Genomic DNA, 20,388 nt, shown 5'->3' on the forward strand with positions numbered 1-20,388 from the left:
TCCGTTGTCTTGTAGAGCTCATATCTTCCTTGCTTTTCTGTAGAGTTAGAAATTTCTGTTTCTTCAATCTATGTATGGATGTTTCCATTCTTCTTGTTTGTTTCAGAATATCCTCTTTCCTCTGCATTGAATGTGTCATGATGAAAATGGACATGGTATTCAACACAGGGCTCTTCCTGACTTAGCACAGCTTGATTTTCCATGCCAGTAGCTGTGTTCAGTGTTGGATTTTAAAGCACACATATTGCAAGAAATTCTGGGGTAAAGTCTTGCTCAGATGTGGACATCAAAAGAGAAGACACCAGAAATTTGGGCTCTGCTCTTCATCTCCTGTACACAGAGGCATAAAACTGAGCTTGATCCCTTCTGTCATCATTTTAAATTTGTCTAGGGGTGCTATGCAAAGCTGGCATAAAGTAATGTGAAAGTGATGTCTGTACATATATTTACTATTTTTCTTTACTAAAATTTCTCATTGTCTAATTAGCTGACAGGATTGATCATTTGATAGAAAGCACTGCTTTGATGCCATAAAACCAAAACAGTAAAAATTGTTACACAGGTATTTCACAATAACTTCAAATATGTTTCTAACATGGGATGTGAGGTAATCCAAAGACATTTCTTTCTTGATGAATAACAGAAGTCCAAAAGCTTTTTCTTAATTTATAAGATACATTATACAGAAATCTTCCTTGTGCTGCTTCAGTTATCTTTTATCTTGATTATGGTTGACATTTTTAGGGTACAAGGCACTGTAGTTAGGAGGATAATTTTTAAATCTCCATGAGGTGCTGCCATTTGGCTCTGAATTATATGGGAGACAGTTTGAAGTCAGAGCACTATCTTATTTTTCCACCACAGCTACCAGATACCTCACACAGCCTGATGAGTGAAATGAAGCTTTGAAAGACCCAGCAGTGAAGATGGAAAACAATACAGTTCTTTAAAAAGGGAAGGGCAGGAACAGGTTGTCAATCCATCTTCTTTGTTTTTCCTGTAAGCTCATATAACACTGAATATAGTAGAAAATATTGCAAACCTTCTTTTGCTGGAAGAATTTTGGCAAGGGAAGGGTTGCATCACTTGAATAAATCCACCTGATTGTGTGCCTGTCACAGAAGAGCTCTCACCCAAGCACCCCTTAGCACATTTAGTACTCAGACACAGAGACTTGGATTTATTTGGACTCAGAGTATCTTATTCTGCTAAGTCTTCACTTTTTTTTCACATTTAAGCTTCAAAAACCTCCCCATATGCAGATTAGCTAACAGATAAAATTCTTTACTTGGAATCCTTTATCTGGCCCCTCTGTTTACTAAAATTCAAGGTAGGAAAGAGAAAGTAGTATCTTCCACAATGTATTTTTTACTTTCAAAACCTATTAATTGAATGAAGCTCTTCTTAGTTTTAAAAGGAAAGAGCAAGCTACAGCTTCAGTAATAATTTTTACCTTTAGGCAAACCTGCTATAACTCCTGCCAAAATTAAATTAAGGTCTATACTTTCTTCTGGAATCTTTCCAGCTCATCTTTGGGTGAAACATGTACCATAATAGGATGTGAAACAGAAGATGAAAGCAAATATTTTTCTCAGTTCTGTCTTTTCATAACTTGAGAAATTACATTCTAGTATCGTGGTAAAGATACATAACATTTATTCCAATATCTTCAAGTATATAAAAACCCATCTGTATATGTCTACTAAATTATATTAACAGTTTGCATTTCAGTCTAAATAGCTTACTGATACATCTTTTCAGCTTGAATAGACTTTTAAAATATTTTAAAGACAGGGATGGGGAGCAGAATAAAGCCCTCATAATCCAAGGTGCAAGGGTCAGTGATCTGGCACACCTCTTAGACACACACAGCTCTATGGGGCTGGATAGGATCCATTCAGCTGGATGTGGGAGCTGGCAGAAGTGCTCTCTGAGATACTTTCCATCATTTACCAACAGTCCTGGCTAACTGGGAAGGTCCCAGTTGACTGGAGGGCAGCAAATGTGATGCCCATCTACAAAAATGGCCAATAGTGTGAGGTTCAACAGGGCCAAGTGCTGGGTCCTGCATGTGGGTCACAACAACCCCAGGCAGTGCTAGAGGCTGGGGACAGAGTGGCTGGAAAGTGGCCCTGCGGGAAAGGACCTGTGGGTGCTGATCAACAGCAGCTGAACACTAGCCATGTGTGCCCAGGTGGCCAAGAGGCCAAAGGCATCCTGGCTTGTATCAGAAATGGTGTGGCCAGCAGGACCAGGGCGGTGATTGTCCCTCCATACTGGGCACTGGTGAGGTTGCACCTCAAACCCTGTGCTCAGTTCCCTCACAACAAGAAAGGCTTTGACAGGCTCATCATGTCCAGAGAAGGGCAACGGAGCTGGGGAAGGGTCTGGAGCTCCAGTCTTAAGAGGAGTGGCTGAGGGAGCTGGGATTGTTTAGCCTGGAGAAAAGGAGGCTCATGGTTATCAGTCTCCACGGCTACCTGAAAGGAGGCTGTAGTGAGGGGGGATCTGTCTCTTTTGCCAAGAGGTAAGACAAGAGGAAATGGCCTCAAGTTGTGCTGGGGAAGTTTAGGTTGGATTCTAAGAGCAATTCCTTCACAGAAAGGGTTGTCAAGCATTGGAACAGGATGCCCATGGCAGTGGTGGAGTCCCCATCTCTGAAGGTATTTAAAAGATGTGTAGATGTGGCACTGGGGGATGTGGTTTAGTGGTGGACTTGGCAGTGCTGGATTAATGCTTGGACTCAGGGATCTTAGAATCATAGAATGGTTTGGGTTGGAAGGGACCTTAAAGACCTCAAGGGTCTTTTCCAACCAAGTGATTCTGTGATTCTGTGACTCTCCTTAGAGCAGGATGTGTTTCACTTGGGGTGAGGGGACAGGAACTGTGCTATCGATGACAGCGAAATGCAGAACAAAGTTTTTAACCACATGATGAAGACTAATGCCATGGAACCATATTTTTGTTATTGGCTGGCTAAAGCTTTACTTCCTGATCAGCATTTAAACACATAAATAAAGAGCCTGATTCACAGGAGCATTTCACAGCAATAGATCTAACAATGCTCAAAACCTGAGCAATGGCATTCTTCATCTCATGCCCTCTAACTGAACTGTTCGATTTCTGAAATGAAGACAGGAGTGAGAGAAATAAAGCTTGTATCAAAGCACCGAGGCTTCAGTTTGTTGTAAATTAGCATCTTTCTATTAGCTGATGGCATTGGAAGCAAGCTGTGGAAATCCCTTTTTTGACAAAAGATGCCATAAAACTGTGATATGTGATTTTGTACTGCCAATTATTGTAAAAGCACAATGCAACATTTTATGCTGAAGCCACTGCTTAATGCTGTTCTCTTTTTCTTTTTTTTTTTCCTTCAAATCAGATATTTATCTTTGAGAATAACATCTATTACTGTGCCCATGTGGGGAAACAAGCCATCCGAGTGGTCTCCACAGGAAAGGAAGGTGTTATTTTCAATGGCCTCAGCGACTGGCTGTATGAAGGTAGGACACGACATTTAGGCCAGCAGCTAGTTATGAGTTTAAGTTACACTCTAGAATTACAGACCTTGCTGGAATTAGACATCCAGCATTGCATTTCTGGGCATTGGTGGACCACGGAGCTGAAAACCTGCTATTCCAACAGTTGCCTGATGTGCTGGACTGGAAATAATGTGAAATGATGTAAGAATTCTGTTTTCAGGCTGTTTTCTTTCCCTTAGTCCAAAGGTAATAAATCACTGGGCTTTAATGAACAGAACTGCTTCATTATTTAATGGCACCTGCAATCACTCATAGATGTGCCAGTTTTCAAATCACAGAAGAGGACAGAAATGGGGAGGGAAAGGGGTTCTATCTTAAAGGAAAAAGCGAGGAAACAATTTTACTTGATGAGCTGTTTTCCACAGAACTAGGTGGGCCTTGGAAGCTGCCCAGATCTTGCCACCTAAAAAAAATTTCTAAAAGCAGACCCCAGTAATTGGCTTCTTTCCTGTGAAAATGGTCCTGACAGGGTGGAGGGTCATCTCTGGAGCACTGCTTTTCTTTGATCCTTTCATCTGGCAAAGGGCCATTTAGGTGTCTGTGAGCAGCTGCTTGAAAAGTGATCTCAACTGCTCATTAGCTTAGGAGAGCATTGCCACCCCCCCAAGTTCTTTTGGGGGTTGTTGTAGGCCTTTAAACTCATATATCAGAATAAAAATTGTAATACACACATTCTCCCCCCCATGTATATATATATATATATACATAAACATATATATATATATATATATATATAAAACAGGCACACAGCATGCATACTGCTCTCTGTTGCTGGCTAATGCCAGCAGTTCTTTCTCACAAGGATCCTGACTTTTGGACCTGGCAGTTGGACCTCTTTCCTGTGGTACAGCTTCCCTCTAAAGTCACACTTTTTCCTACAGGTCCCAGCATAGTGCCAAGGTTTTCTTACCTCTACAGAGTGGAAGTTTCCAGATACATCTATTAACTGTGTCCTGTTGGCTGCTCCCAGTTTTTTTGAGGCTTAATAGAACAGAATAGGTTGCAAAATGCCATTAACAGTTAATTGGTGTAAAAATATGAACCACTACTTAAATTGGTCTGTATCACAGCTAAACTGGGGCCCTTGGACTCAAGAATGAGGGAATTAAAATAAATTAGTTTGTTTGCCCCTCCCAAAGAAGCTGATCCCATAAATCAGCATACAAACTTGCCAAACACATCAGTGGAAAAATCTGATAGGGGTTTATTACTTTTGCTAGCTAAACATGTGTTTCTACTAAAATACAGTACATTTGCAAGTAAACATCCTCCTTGTGCTGTGAAAGCACTTTGTAACAAGAGAAGAGGCTAAGAAATTACAAAATGCTAATTTTCTTTCACTTTATTTATTAATTTGCTGGTGAAGTTGTGGGCAGGCCTGTTTGGCTCCGTAGGTCAAATGTGCCTACTACTACCCATATTTTGCTGATAAACATCATTTACTACATCAGGTCTCCTCGCAGAGTCTCACACTTCGCACCACGCTGAGAGGAGTTTGTCAGGCCCGTGAACTCTGAGCACACCAGCAAGCCCAGGATGACACTTGTTTTGCTGACACATATTTTTATTCAATTACAGGATTGCTCAGGCAATTTCTTGGCTGACATTGACTTTCAGGTTTGCCCTCTGTAATGAATTTTCTTGTTAACTTTATGTTAATATACTAGGGTAAGAAATGAATGTGTGATCGAGTACAGTCTGGTTATCCCAAGCTAGGTTCTGTAACCTGTGAGGCATGAGGCAGATTAGGACCACTGAACCTGCTGTTCACTGGCAGTATGTTTGGGAGAAATTGGGAAGTGGAAATGTCACTTTGTGTCCAAATACAGTTTGTATTAAACTAAATAATTCTCTTATTTCACAAGCAAGGTGTAGAAGGTCCCACAGGAAAACCTGATTTAAATGTTCCAAACTAATGGGAATCCAGCATCAAATCCAGAGGTTCACTGTGTGAGCTGAGCTCCTTCTCTTGTCATCACTTGTGCAGTCCTCATGGAGGCAAACCTGGGACCAGTGTCAGGACAGAGGACTTGTCCAGGTGCTTGAACAAGCTGTGGGGCCAAGGTGTCGGATGGGTCTGCAGTGCTCAGGTGCCAGCTCTCTACATGCATGGATGGATGGAGCAGGATCCAGAAGAATTTGGATATTCCATGGGGATAAACAGATAGGGACAACTGAGAAATGAGAGACATCTTCCCAGTGGAGTCAAAGGGAATCCAGTTCTGGTTGCCAGTGAGGCTGAAGCTTTAACCTGGGATACTCTGCCGACACACTATCACCAGAACCTTTGTTCTTCCAAAGTCTCTCCTTTTCTTGGATGCCACCTCTCAGTGGGATAAACTTGGACAACATTTTAAATCTGAACTTACCTGACTGGAAATGCTTGAAAACTTGGCAAAGACTGAAATGTACCACGTCAAGACTATTTTTTGCTCTTCACTCGTTCCTGCTGTGGTTTGTAGCCATGCCTTCCCCACCTCCCCAGCCGAGCTGGGTGGGATGCTCAGGCCCGTGTTTGTTTGCTGCTGTCTCAGTGAGCTGCCAGGATGAACTCTGAGCATATGCAGAAATCTCCCTCCATCTGTGCAGCCAGCTCCAGCAGATAGTCTGCAAAGGAGCTTGTGAGAATCAGGATCACAGAGAGTTCAGCACACTCCTCTTCGCTCCCGTGCTCTTTTTGTTGCTGAAGTTCTGTGACCCCTGGCAGCGACAGCAGAGCCTCCTTGAAGCGCCTGTTGGGTTACTGTGGCAGCTCACAACCTGCTTCTCACTTCCCTAAGTGCAGCACAGAAAATAAAACTCGGTGTTTTCTATTTGGGGAAGATGACTTTTAACGACTTTTATCTAAGTAGCAAGAGCACACCAACAACCCCCCCCCCGACCTTTCTGAGAGCTGTTTGCACAGTGAGCTCTGCAGATGGCAACCCAGCAGTGCCACCCTTTGGGGTAACTCCTGACACTTCACGTGGATGGCAGACCCGGGGGGACACTTTTCTTCATAATGTCATTGCTTTTGTCACAACAGAATAGATGTGCTGCACTGTTAATCACAGGTTTTTCCTAAGTCCAGAAGCACAGCAGATCCAGAGTAAATTTGACAGGCTTTTTGCCCTGGAAAAATGCAGACGTTCATTTCAATTCAAGTTAAGCTCTGCTTTTGTAAATTTGCCAAAGGAGAAGAAATTTCTTCGAGGTATTTATGCTGATCTGTTGACTTTTGATAATATAGTGAAAAACATTTCAAATCAATCAGAGCTTAATCTACTTAGTGCATTTAGCTGGAAGGTTATAGATTGATACATAGATTACTGTAACATGAAAGCATAGATTAAACATGGGGTTTATTACTAAAATAAGCATTGACAAGGTTTTCATAGTCTGACTTAACATTTTCAGAGCTGTGCCTGATAGATGCTTGTACTAAAATCGAGTGATATCCTATAAAAGAGAGTTTAAAGTTCTGCAGCTGAAATCAGCTACACATTTAAATGCATAGCAGCAGCGAAGAGTGGGTTTTATTTCAGTTTGCTGTATGATCATTGTTGGTTTGAGAATATGTTTTAGCAATGATAAGTCTTACAGATAATTTTAAAGCAAGTGCTGGTATAGCAAAAAGGACTTCCAAAGCAATAGGATAAGAGTATTTATATATTCTGTATATAAGTAGTAATATCTTAAAGATAAGGTGCATTTAAAAATTAAATTGCAGGTAAAATTAATTTCATTCATGCGCTTTTTTTAGAGCACACTTGCACAGAAGTTAATTCTGTCATGGTGTAATTAAAGTATCTTAATTTGCGACCAAGCACTTGGAGAGGCTGTTCAGATGTTGTGAGGAAGTGTGGCAGCAAGGCATTCTGATGGAGGTCACCTCTGTGATTCTGTTAAGTGAGAAGGAGCAGGTGGAGGTGTCCCTGTGTTGCAGTTTGGAAGTTTGTTGATTTTGGGTTTGTGTGATTCTGAATCCTGAGGAATGAGGCTGGAGGACTTCCCTCCATACCAGCATGTTGCTGCCAGAGCAGGAGCAGCCCAGCAGGGTAATTCAGGGTCCCTTTAGCAGGACAGGGACCTCCTCTGGGCTGCACTGCTATGAAGTCCTGGTGTGGTCTCCTGTGGGCAAGCCTGTGTTCACAGATAAAGGTGGATAACTTCTGGTGTTATGCTCTGAGTGCATGCTTGGAAGTTCTGGGGGAGCAGGATGTGACACAATGGTGTGTGCCACTGTCACTCCTGGAAGGGGAAGGAAGGATTTTCACCTCTAGATGGTCCTATGCCATGAATAAAGTGTAAAACTGAGTGTGAAACTCGCTGCATGTGTGTTCAGATATAAGAGTAGAAATTAGAAAAATGTAGGAGCTATTTTGCAGCTTGGTCTGTGAGACACATTTGTGGTGATTTGGGACTTCGGTAAGAATTGATTGTGAGTAAAAAAGTAAGCACTGAGTTAAGAAGTAAGAATTGCATGTGAGTTACTCCCTTATCTCGTGTCACTGTCAGAGATCAGAGGATCAGAGGTTGTCTCTAAATTTTAAGTCTCTAAATCTCAAGATCATCTCAAAGTGAGAATTCCCATTCCAGACTTTGTCCTGACACCATGGTTGTGACATCTCATCTGGACATCTCCTCATCCTCAGACATCAGAGGGACCACTCCTGGCAGCCAAGCCCCAGCCCCAGCTCCCACAGCACACATTTTAATCTCTTGTGTAGCGTGAGCTTTGCACAGCCGTCCTTTAAAACTGATACTCTGCTTTGTTGAGCTTAATGCACAGTGGTGTGGCTGTGTTTCTTTTTTTGCTAGGAACCAGGAGGAGGGGGGAAAAAAACTCTTTTTCTGAGATGACTCCTATGCCTTATTAATCTTCATTTTGTCTGCCTCTTGTGTGATCACCAACAGATCCTCTTGTGTGACTTCGCAGTGACACCTGGTGGGAGAGGCCAGGATGTCATCGTCATTAAGACAATGAAACTGCAGAATTTTTTGCTGCAAGATCTAGGAAAGGCTCCCAGTTTCCCCTCACATACATTTCCCTGAAACTCTCTCTGAGCTTATGGGAACTACACATCCAAAGCCACTGGCTGATTCATGCTAATAGTGCTTCTGTTCCTTTTGTACACTTTATAAAGAGAGGAAAGAGAACACAGTAATAAAGAAAAATCTTTTCCATAATTTAATCAGCATCTCACAAAAAAATATCAGAGGGTATATTTAGAACATGTATGACTGGTCTTGGAAGTGCAGCGCCTGGCAGGAGCTGCCAAATCAAATATCAGTTATTTTGAGCCCTATCTTTTATGCCTATAGCATTTCAAGCAAGTGAAGTAGATGTATTTCTTATGTTTAGAAATATTAATTCTGTTCCTCTGGAAGTGGTCTTAGTACTGGGAAAACACTCACTCTGCTGAAGCAGTGCCGTACCTAATTCATCTGTGTGCTCAATTTTTCATTGTGTAACATGAGAAAGCTGAACTTCTGCTTGGAAACAGGAACTTTGATGGTCAAAGTATACCTGAATTTGAAAAGGAACATTCATAATTAGGCTGAAAACAAGTATGTCCTGAAGTTCCTGTTTAGTGCCACCAGAGAAGGAGATGACATATCCTTGTGTTTCACAAGCAGGGCTAACCTTTCCCAGTAATTAGAAGGTCCAAAACCTGGTGGGGGAGAATGAGATGAAGAATTAGACTGACTCATCACTGCATTTTTTAAGATACTCCAGATAAATAAATCTCTTGCCATGCAAAAGCCATTTCTGCAGACAGTAAAGGAAATGGGACTACAGCCTTAATGGGACTACAATTTATTCCATTTTGACAAGGTATGTGAAGAATCATTGGGACACAGAATACAGATTTTACTTTGTTTTTATGAACTTTCACATTTTCAGTCACAAAGAAAATATTCCATGGACATGGGTAAATTTGCAGTTCTACACAGCTGCTGTGGGGTAAAGGGAATTTGGGAAACATTTGGAACTGGGACATGGCATGAGATAATGCCAGAAATGCAAGTCTAAAAACCATTAGTTTACTCTCAAGTATGTGCTGATAATTTTTGAGGTGTTTGGGGGAAGCTGCATGGAATTTGTTCCCTCATTTGTGTGCTTGGTCAGGTGAGGTAGCAGAAGCAGTGTGGTACTTCGGTGACATTGCCACCATAGTAAAACAGGAGGTTTTCCTCTGTTTTGCCTTTCAGACATCATTCAGTGTTGCCCATTCAGTACACTCAGCTGCTGTGCAGCTCTTGGGGCCATACAGGTCCCAGTTAGCCATTCTTTAGCTGCCTATTGAAGGTGACTGCACTTTTATGTGCACACTCATTTATACCAAATGCACATAAAATCTGCCCAGTTTAGTTGCTGCCAGAGGATGAAGAGCAGCTCTTGACCTCAGCCACGTGTTTGAAGTGGATATTTCTGCCATACATAATTCTGTTGCAAGGAAGATGAACTAGATGCAACATTATTTTGCTTTATTCATGTTAAAGCAGAGAAAGAAAGTCTTATGCAGGGAGAGTCTTAAATTTCACCAGATGATGTCATGAAAGGTTCTGTAGAAGTTCCCTCACCTCCTTGCTTTGGCAGACATTCCTCTGTTCCAGGGAAGCTCACCAGGAAAAGGCTTCTGGCCCCTCTCAGCTGGCAAAGGTCAGGGAAAATTGAACCATTTAAAATGCACATTGTGAATGCCTGCCTGGAAATCAGCAAGCTCCTGAAAACTTTAAAATGTGCTCTTGTCTGGACTGGCTTCAAAATCCAGCACTGCACCATGAGAAACCCTGCCAGCTCTAGCCCAGTCCTTAACCTTCCCTTCTGCAGAAGGTTGTTTGGAAGGAGGATGCCAGCCAAAACCAACACCTGTCATCCTCTAATTTTTGGATCATCATCACTCAGGCTTCAGGATGGCTTTTGGAAGGAAAAGAGAATATTATTTACTGTGGTCAGTGATCTCTTTGGGGCAGTGGAAAGGAAGCCAGTTGTTCCTCCTGATGTTGCAGCTCAGCCAGCAGCTGCTGGTACCTTAAGAGGTGTTCAGTGAGTGAAGTTGTTTTCAATTTGCCCTGAAGCTCTAGTAGGTATCACAAAATAGGTATTGTATCACTAGAGTAAAATATTTCCCAAAAAATGGTGTATTGTGAGTTGTATAACAGAGCTGTTACGGTTTTCTGCTTGCACACAAGTTCTATTTCTCTGCACCAATTTTATTACAGTGGCCTTGGGTTAAATTGCCTATTGGAGATCTGTGTCCTCATTTTCTGACTATGCTGGTATTTTTAATAACTAATTAGTATACTAGCACTTTAGATATTGCAGAACAGATTTTGACCTATGCCATGCTAAGTTGAAGTCTGGAATAACTCCATGGAAGATAATCGTGATGTCCTGGATCTGCACCAGGATGCTGAATGAGAGGCTGTTGCTGTAATATTTGTGCTTTATGTCCACTATCAGGGTTTCAAAGGAAATATCTTAAAACATTATTATTCCCAGAAAATAAAGAGTGGCATGTTAGAGACTATTTTCAAATCCAATCAAATTTAAAAGCCATGCTTTTCCTCCATAGAATCATTTCTGTGGTTTGATACTATAAAACACAGAAAATGTGTTTAGGTGATCAGGTTTACTGCGTGTAAAACAAAAATGCATCATTTCTGTGTTGGTAGAACTGAGCTTGGGGGCTGTGACACATGTAAGAGTCTTCCAGGCTGTAGAATGTTGTAAGAGATTAAAAGAATTTAATTACTTTGTACAAAAATGATGTACAGTATTATAGGGTGGAAATATAGCTGTTAGGACATGTTTCCCAGGGATACTGCAGGGATCTCTGTCCTGGGGGATTTTTAAGAGTGAATTAAACAGATTTTTGTCATGGGTTGTTGAGATAAACATCAATCCTGTTTCAGTGCAAGGAGGGGATTAGATGACTTCTTTGGGCTTCTTCTAGAGCTAAAATTTTATGATCTTATGTATAGTTTTGATGGCTTTTTCTGATATCTTTGCAGTTAGACATTTTGGCTCTGAGATTACAAGGAATGCCTGGTTTTATATACAACAGGGTAAATACACATAAACTGGTTGTACTCGATGGTTGTAGGGAATGGAGCTCTCTATCATGATAAATTTATATGTGCCTCATTATTTCCCTGAGGAAAATTGGTCATTTCCTTCTTCTGAGGGTGTCCATGAACTTTTCTTTGAAAAACATGTTATAAAGAAAGAAAGCTTAATGTTTTTAAAGTGCTGCAATCAAGAAGTGATTACAGAAAGAACAAAGAAATTGAAAGATAGTCATAGAAATTTTATGTTAGTGTGTAATTCCATCAATTTGACCTAAAAAGTAATTTCCTGTAGGTTTTTTTCTTGTTACAGCCTTGCTTGTGGAACTTAAGGGGCCAGTGCAAAAGCTGCAGGCTGTTTAAATAGCTTTCCTATTTGTCTCACTGCTCCCTGGCCTGAATAAAGAGTATCTGTCTTAAGAAATAAAAAAAAGCAAAAATGAATGTACTCTGTCCAAATTTAGAACAAGGGAAAGCTACATGAAAGGGATGAAAATTCTGCTGAGATATGTGATTCTCACTAGAGAGCAGGCCTGTCCGTTGTTGTATAATAGCAGGGAAATCAAAAGAATATCCAAAATGATGACACAAGTCAGATTATAATTTTTGTACATCAGCTTCCCTAATTTAAAGGGAAAAAAAATTAAAAAGGACAAAGAATCAAATTGAAGTGCAGTTTAAAATACATAACTCCAAATCCTAATGCCATCTGGAAGCAATCAGAGGTCAGAGTGGGTCTGTGACTGGAAGAGCAGAGAAGTAATGACATGAAATGCAAAGGGTGAATCAGTACTAAGGGCTGGCTGGGGACCTGGGAGACCCCCACAGAGCTCAAGTTCATGGTTTCCTCCAGCAGAGATTAAATCTTTGTATGTGAAATAAGAAAGAGGTTAAATCTTTGTATGTGAAAAACAACCTTCCATGTTCCTGTGTGTGCTGCCTGTGCTTGGCACTGTGTGAGGCGTGATGACCAGCATGCTCAGATCCTGGGACTGGGAAAACAAGACTGTTTTTTCCAGCAGTGTCTCAAGCTACCAGCTCTCCACTGGGCCTCAGACCTTTAAGACATGAGGCATGTGGGTGATACAGTGCAGGGTATTTTTCAAATTGTGCCAAGGACGCCCAGTGGTGACTGCAATGTTGATGTCAACCAGGACACGGAGCTGATCCTGGCTGGGTTCTGCTCTGTGTCAGGACAACTGAAGAGCTGGAACAGATCTTTAAAACTAACAATTGACATGCCAGCAGTTCCTGAAAGATAAAGCATCCAGGGATTATATCACCCTCAACACTCAATTAGTTTACATTGCTATAAGTAACTACCATATGGTGTAGCTTCTGCACCAGCTGCTTTCCAGTCATCAACGAGTACAGGTCTAAGGGGAAACTATGCCGTGGGGTTAACAGTAATTAGAAAAGTGGGGGAAAATAGCAGGTTTTAAAGATGATCTTAAAGCTTTTGGATGGGTTAAGCAGTAAAATACAAGTGGCCAGGGATGCATTGGCTGCTGTGTGCCAGGCTGGGAACGCCAGGTGCCTGCAAACACCACACACATGTGCACAGCAGCCAGTGTGGGACAGCAGGGACCAAATCCAGAAGGATGTCAGAAACCTTCAGTCCTGTCCTGGGATGAGGTCTGCAGAGACCAAGCAACTGCTCATACCTGCTCTGTGCTCTGCCTTTTGGCAGCCCTTGCCCACGTCCACTGGGGTTTCTCAGTGTCTGGAGGTGGAGGGATTTGTATTGAGCCACGTTTCATGGCCCATCAAGGCAGAGCCAGACAGGGGGATAAGACCAGGAACAAACCCATGTCCTGATGTCTGCTCAGCTCTGCAGCCTCCAGCAAGAACAGCATCAACCTCTTCTGTGTTGCACGGCCTCTTTGCCTGTTTTCCTCTCTTTCCATTACAAATTGAGTTTCCTACTTCGAGAACTGTCTCCACAGCAGAGCCTTGTAGCGCTGGATTTGCTGCCATTCTTCCCAGTTCTTCTCTTCTAAAGGGATCATGGTCGTTTCTTTGTTCACCTGTGTCATTCTGGTGCTGAATGATCCCTCTCTCAGCCAGTTTGTGCTACTGTTTGCATACCAGAAAATCAAGATTAGAATACCTTGTTTATTTTAGTTTTTATTTTTTGATTTTATTTTTAATGACTGAAAATTTGCTGTGCTGTATTCTCCAACCATAAGAAGTTTTAAGACCATGAAAGTTCTCGCAAGTCACTCTGGGGTGGAAAAATTTATTCTATTGCTTCGAGTCACATCAAACAGCACAGGAACACAAAATGCTGCTAAGAGCTAAATACTGTGTTTTATTTATGGTTATTTAAAATACTTCTTAACAAATGCCTTAACTGCAGATTTTGAAGCAATGCTTTTTCACTTTTAATTTTTTTCAGATTTTAGTGAGAGTGGATGTATCATATAGTACAAAAGCAAACTATCAAGTGCTCTGTGTTTTTATTCATAAAATTTCCTGCCATGTAGTGAGGTGTCCTAGGTGGTTTTCCAACTCTACTGGCCATATAGATATAAGCTACACCAAGAAATTATTTACTCTTCATCTCACCTGGTACTGATTATACAGCAGAGGACACACACTGCAAATACAATGTTGGGCAGATTATTTGAATTTCAAACTCTTAGCTGAGAAATATTTCCCATAGTTCAGACAAATTTGCCAGAAATGTAGATGTAAAATGAACAATTACAATCTCATTCAGTATGCACAATGCCCTGATTTATATATTAGATCCAGATCAGAATCATACAGTTAAGCAGAAGCTGATACCTCTAGCAAATGTACATATTCTTTAAAGTTCTCTGAGTTTTGCTTCAATATTTTTTGAGTGTTTTCACTGACTTAAATAGTGTTTATTCTTGGCTATCATCGATTAAGCCTTAAATCTGTGGCACCTGGCCTGGGAACCAGAGAATAAAGCCTTTCTTCTGAGACCTGGAATAGTTATATCCCAGTCTGAGAAGAATCCACACTTTTTCAAAAGTGCAGAAAAAAATGTTTACATTGTAGTTTAGATGTAGACTTTTGATGCATACTGATTTTAAAAGGTAGTAACTAATAGATCTTGTTTTTTCATTTTATCAGTATCACAGTCATTTAAAATGAAGATTACAATTCTACTCCTTAGTGTGATTTTAAAAGCATGATCCCTCATGGATCAGCTTTTCTTCTGCATCTGTAATTCCTTTCCAGGCTGAATCTTTTACTGTTTTCTGTTGTTATTGTTTAGTACATATTCTTATTTATTATTATTATTATTATATTTCATGGATTCCTTTTAAGCTTGTTTTAAATCATTTGAGATTTTTCTCTTTCCCAATTCTGATGAGGCAACAAGAACAACATAGGCTAAAGAGGAGAAGTACTGCCTTGGAAGGAAGAGGTTAATACTGAAGGGCACATGAATGCTTGTTGGCAAAAGGGAACAGTTCCAGAGTGGTCCTCAAAACTTCATTAGAGATCAGAGAAACATGCAATATTGCATTAACTGGAAGAAAAACTCTTATATTACGGGGTTTAATGTCTTTAGAAATGTTGCAGAGTTTATTTGAAAAATAAACCAAACAAGCCTCTATTAAATTTATTGAGGAAATGGAAAGCAGAAACTCAGAAGACTGTAATTGCCACCTACAAATATGATAATTAGAGTGAATAAGAAGTAATGAAGGAGGAAATCAGAGACAACTCACCTCCTGAGCAGGAAGGTGGAGGTTACATTGCCACCATGTGGTAAGACTGTGGAGAGTTGGAGCAGCTCCTCTCTCCATCAGGATTCGAGAGGAGAACTGCAAACAGCCAGAAATCTGCATGATTTGCTGGAAAAAAATATAGTATGCAAATGGCATCCTGATTGGAAAGAAGCAATGTGAGATGAAATCCTATTTTGCTTTTGATTAGTGTGTGCCGTCGGTTCTTCGTTGGTGTGTTTGTGGGGGTTTTGACTTGAATTTTAATTCAAAATGCTGTTACATAAAATATTCAGTGGAAAAGTGAGAAGAGTGCAGAAAAGAATAGGAAGAAAAGCTCTCTTTTTAAAATGATGTCATCTATAAGCTTTTTTGAGTACAAAAATCCATCATTCTGTTGTATGTTTTCTTGAAATCATCTCCAAAGTTTCTGCATTAATTTTGATTTTTTCAAATTCTTCTGATAATCCTGGGTTACTTCCCAGTTCTATAACATTTAGAAACATGAGCCTTAGTGTTTCACAAAGTACTTTTTAGAACACACTATATGGAAGTGTAATTTTTTTTATGGAAATGCTTCAAGTTCTGCCTACAGCAGGATTTGGGATTCACAAAACTGTGTCAGCTTGCTCTTCCCCCCCCCAACTTCAGCTGGTAATTCCTCATGGTGTGACAACTGGTTGGCTGTAGAAATTATTAGGATTCAAGAGCATGATTTCACAGTCTGAGTCGGATGAGCTTTTCACAATCCCTCTTTTGATCAGATTAGTGCTGACCCCTGAGCTGACCATCAGCCAAGGGGAGCCGGGTAAGCCTCTCCTCCCAAGGCAGGGGTTGCTGGTGGCCTCTCTGGCTTTCCCTTCAGGCCACTCTGTCCTGCTCCACTGCAAGGTCTGTTCCTTGTCTTCAGTGCAGCGTGAACCTTTCCCTGATCTGTGCCCCACATCCCTTGCACAGGCCTGTTTGGGTTTATAAAGGGCTTGAATCCATGCTGAATACAGTGGCTGCCTCTGTAAGAGCAGCTCCCCTCCTTAGCACCCCCACACTTGTAGATAAAATGCAAGAAAAAGATTCAATGACCAGCACAGATGACGCTCAGATGTATCTCTTGGTACAAGTCTAATTATGACCTCCACTGAGGTAATTATTCTGTCTTGATCTTAATGTCTTTTTCAAGCATCAATTAATAAAGCTTCACATAATGTCCTGGTAGGACAGGAATTATTACCATCTTTTTAGAAACAGGCAAACTGAGGCACAATTATTGACCTGGTTTTAGATGAGATGAGAGAAATTAGGACACCAAACTGAGGTGAGAGTTTCACCTTAGTCCATAGAAACCAAATAAAGTGCAGAGCACAGTGTGAAAACCCAGATCTGGCTGGTTTTGGCACGTCCCTCTGCTCACCTCCAGCACAGACCCCCAGCAGGTGCCCTTAAGTTTTGGTCACAGGATATGAGGGATGCACAGCTGGAGAGATGCATCTGTGAGAGTCACTCTGCAGGAAGGCTGGACCAGTCCCTAGTGATTTCCACAGGAATAAGAACCTTTCCAACCCACAGGGCACCCTGTGAGCAGAAGGCAAATGTCTGTTGTTAAAGCTGCCCCAGCTCTGTCAGACTGTTCTGCATCCTGAAGGGACTGATGGACTCTTACCTGCCTTTCAAATCCCAGAAAAAGGGAGCAAATTGCTTCAGCCCTTCCCTTTTTACCCAAATGAATCACAATCATTTGCCTCCTACATTAGTTTTGCTTTTGCTCAAAGTTGAGTCATTGTCTTATATTTGATTTAACAACAATAGCAGGAGAAAAAAAATAGCCATCAGTAGCTACTGCATAAGACTAGATCAAAAGCAGTTCCTTAAAGGAGGCTTTCACAATAGCTAGATTAAAGATTTGAGAAACTGGTAAGAAATGGAGCTGAAGAAAAACAGCTCCTAAAAGCAAAGCATTATGTTTTCATGCTATCTTGCTTTTAAAATTGAAGGCAACAGTCTGAAAACAGGCATCTAAATAAATCTTACTTGAAGAGAATTATCTGGAGATCACTGTATTTATTGCATTTGTTTTGATTTTCCAGCCTCTGCCTCAGACTGTAGGCATGGACATAAAAGATCCAATAACTCATTTTAAAAATTAAACTTCACTTGATTATTGAACTGACCCATCTTAACCCTTAAATTGTCATGTGTTATTCTGGAGTATCACCAGCAGGCTAGAAATGGTGAGACTAGGACAGGAGGCAAGAGCTGTGGCCCCAGCAGCTGAGGGATTTCAGATGCGATAGCTGAGGCTGTGCTGCCCCTTGGAGGCACAGCACAAAGTTGCATAAGCACATGAGGAGAGAAAGGTTTATTTATGGTGCTTTTAAATGATCTTGTTTTTTAGCTCTGCCTCCTCTCCACCCCGAACACCCTGTGAATTGCCCAGAGGGCTGTATGTCTGAAGGCTCTTGATAAGGGTCTAAAAGCCCTGTGATGTAGCACTCCTTGCCCAGATTATATCCTGTGTGATGATACACTGGATAAATAATTTTCCAGCTAAATGTTGGTATTTTAGAATCCTTTTGTGCTTTTCATCCCTTTTTGCTAATATTTGACATCTGCTATTACTATGAATATCTCAGGAACTATGGATGAACAGTGGTGGGATGGGAGGGTCAGGAGAAGGTTCAGGGAGTTGATGTGATTATTGTCTGGCTCTGTGGAGCAGGGAGTAGGTCTGGGGATTTCCCTGTAAATTTCCCCATTTCAGCAGTGTCAGTGGAGCTGTAAATCTGGCTTGTGAGCACTGCTGATAAGCACCAGACCCGGAGCCATGGTGGGAGAAGTTGATGTCCTGCTGCATGGCCCCAGTGTCAACACACTGAGACGAAGAAGCAGCTCACTTCTGCCCACTCAGGAACTTGGGGTCCTTTAAACACTCTCTCTGGGGGATGACCCAGCTAAAATGCTATGTTTTTTGAGAAACCACAACACAAGGCTTCTTACAGGACTTCTCTTGTTTGAGAGTTTGCCTATGAATTTTGGGCATCTGCTTTTGACCTTGCAAGTGAGAGTAATTTGAACTGGATGCCGACCTGGCAAGTAGTGAACCAGGAACTCTAGATGTGCATCAGGAATGTTTCAGTGCTTTTGTGAGATTTAAAATTATTCAAGACAGGATAATAAACCCCAAAAGGAGAAATGGTAACTTTAATGGAGTTGTTCTGGCCGTGTTAGCAGAGAGCCTGAGGCTCTAGGTGAGAGGTGGGAGTAGCACGACAGAAGTGCAGTCCTAGCAACAACTGAGCTGCCATTTGGAAGGGCTGTAGTGCAGGATCTCCCAGTTACTGAGGTCGAAGTTCATCTTCAATGAGCAGATCTCACAGCACAGCACTGCAGAATGGCACTGCAGCTGAAGGAAGTTGTAGGAAGAGTGGAGAAGCCAAGAGGTGTGTTTTCCTTCATCCCACTGAGACTTCACAATCCAGCCCTGGCAGAGCTTCTTTCCCTGGGAGAGGAAGAAGGCAGCAACATGATGGATCTAGCCACATTGCTTGAAGCCCAGGCTTGTCCCTGACTGAGCAAATTGGGGTTAAAACAGCCAACATGCTGTTCCCTCCCAGAACTGATGTTCACCTGCATGAACTACTTGCTTGGACTTTGTGGAAATTTCAAATGCAAGTCCACTGAGGGCAGTAAATGCCAGATCGCAAGGAATTTGGCTTTGGTTCCAACAAAATAATTTTCCTGGGACATCCAGAGATGGTTCCTGACTTGCCCTGTACCATGTTTGACCTGATCTTTTTCTGTAGGAGAAAATACACATTTGGGAGCACAGCTGAGTTATGGTTTAGAGGGGAAACAGCCCTTTGCCTTCTACCCTAAGCTAAATTGTGCCTGAAAATGGAGAGTGACTTCTCCAATCTGACTTTACTTCTTTTCAAGCTTTTAGTTTAGCTTAGTGGAAAGAGGGTGTACTTTGCTGACCACTTGAAAAAGGAAAGAAAGTATAAAATCATTGCTTGGCTTCACAGTTTTCCTGAGTAAATGTCTATTTTTAGTCTCAAGTAAACAATGAACCGTGAGTGCATTCACAGAAATTAAAGGAGTGGATTTGGCTCCTTCAAACACATCAGTCCTTATTGGACAAACCTGACAGTTTCATTTCTTTATATCACATTATAAAATAAGAACTGGAATGTTAGTAAGTACAAATTACTACTTATACCAGTTATGAATTTGGACTTAAAACCACATTAAACCATCTGTCTGAGTACAAGGGGCACAGAAAGGTAATTTACAGGCAATTAGTCAGCCAGGTGGTTGTGTTTATAGCAGTATATCATGGTCCCATTTTCAGTTTGGGAACATAAATCTGCAAAACAGAAACCAGATATCCTGTTAGCATTCCTTAAAGAAATGTTCTTCACACTAAAAAAAAAAAAAATCTGTGTAGTCATGATGTAACCATGCTTTGAGTATTTTCATAACCTGGTGGAATCTTGCTAAGGCTGATGAAGAAGAAACCTTCCACCCAACATGCCAACAACATGATTGAGATTTATAGCTGCAGGCTGGAGCACAAAATCTTCAGGGGCTGGAGGGAATGACAGAGAAATATCACTTGGAAGCAGCCTGAAGAGCAAGTCACAGCCTCCCTCCCTGAGGAACCCTCCCACACAGGAGTGTTTGTGCCTGTAGGAGCAGGGCTGAGCACCCACCTTGCACTGCTGCAAGTGTTCAGCCAGTCCAGAGCTGCTGGGCTTTCCAGGAGGAAAGTTACCAAGAAAAGATGAAAGGCAGCCGAGGAAGTCTTAGAAGGAAAGGACAATATACATACTAAAATTGGCACCTCTGAGTGTAACCCACATCCAAATACTCCAGGAACAACCTGAGTTAAAAGGCTGGGATTTTAGTGATAGGTAATAAATGGCAAAGAGTACAACTCACCACTGCTGGTCCTACTCAGCAAGGACAATGGTATTTTCTTTGCAATTTCATAACGTTTGCCATCTGAACATTTTGAGGCATTTCAAAACCTATGTTTCATAGTCTGGCCGTGGGAAAGTTCTTGCCAGCTTGCTGTGTCCTGTGGCCCA

General features: G+C 41.4%; 1 protein-coding gene across 1 annotated transcript in view; it reads left to right on the forward strand.

Moving 5' to 3' along the window:
• DPP6 (dipeptidyl peptidase like 6) overlaps positions 1-20,388 on the forward strand; it is a gene marked incomplete at both ends in the record, with an annotated part of 396,779 nt that overhangs the window by 314,195 nt on the left and 62,196 nt on the right. Inside the window, one exon of the mRNA XM_082277080.1 lies at positions 3,383-3,503. Coding sequence (XP_082133206.1) covers positions 3,383-3,503 — 121 coding nt within the window. The remainder of the gene's footprint in view (positions 1-3,382; positions 3,504-20,388) is intronic.

The sequence above is a fragment of the Coloeus monedula genome, assembly GCF_965178545.1.
Source record: "Coloeus monedula genome assembly, chromosome: 1".
Taxonomy (NCBI): Eukaryota; Metazoa; Chordata; class Aves; order Passeriformes; family Corvidae; genus Coloeus; species Coloeus monedula.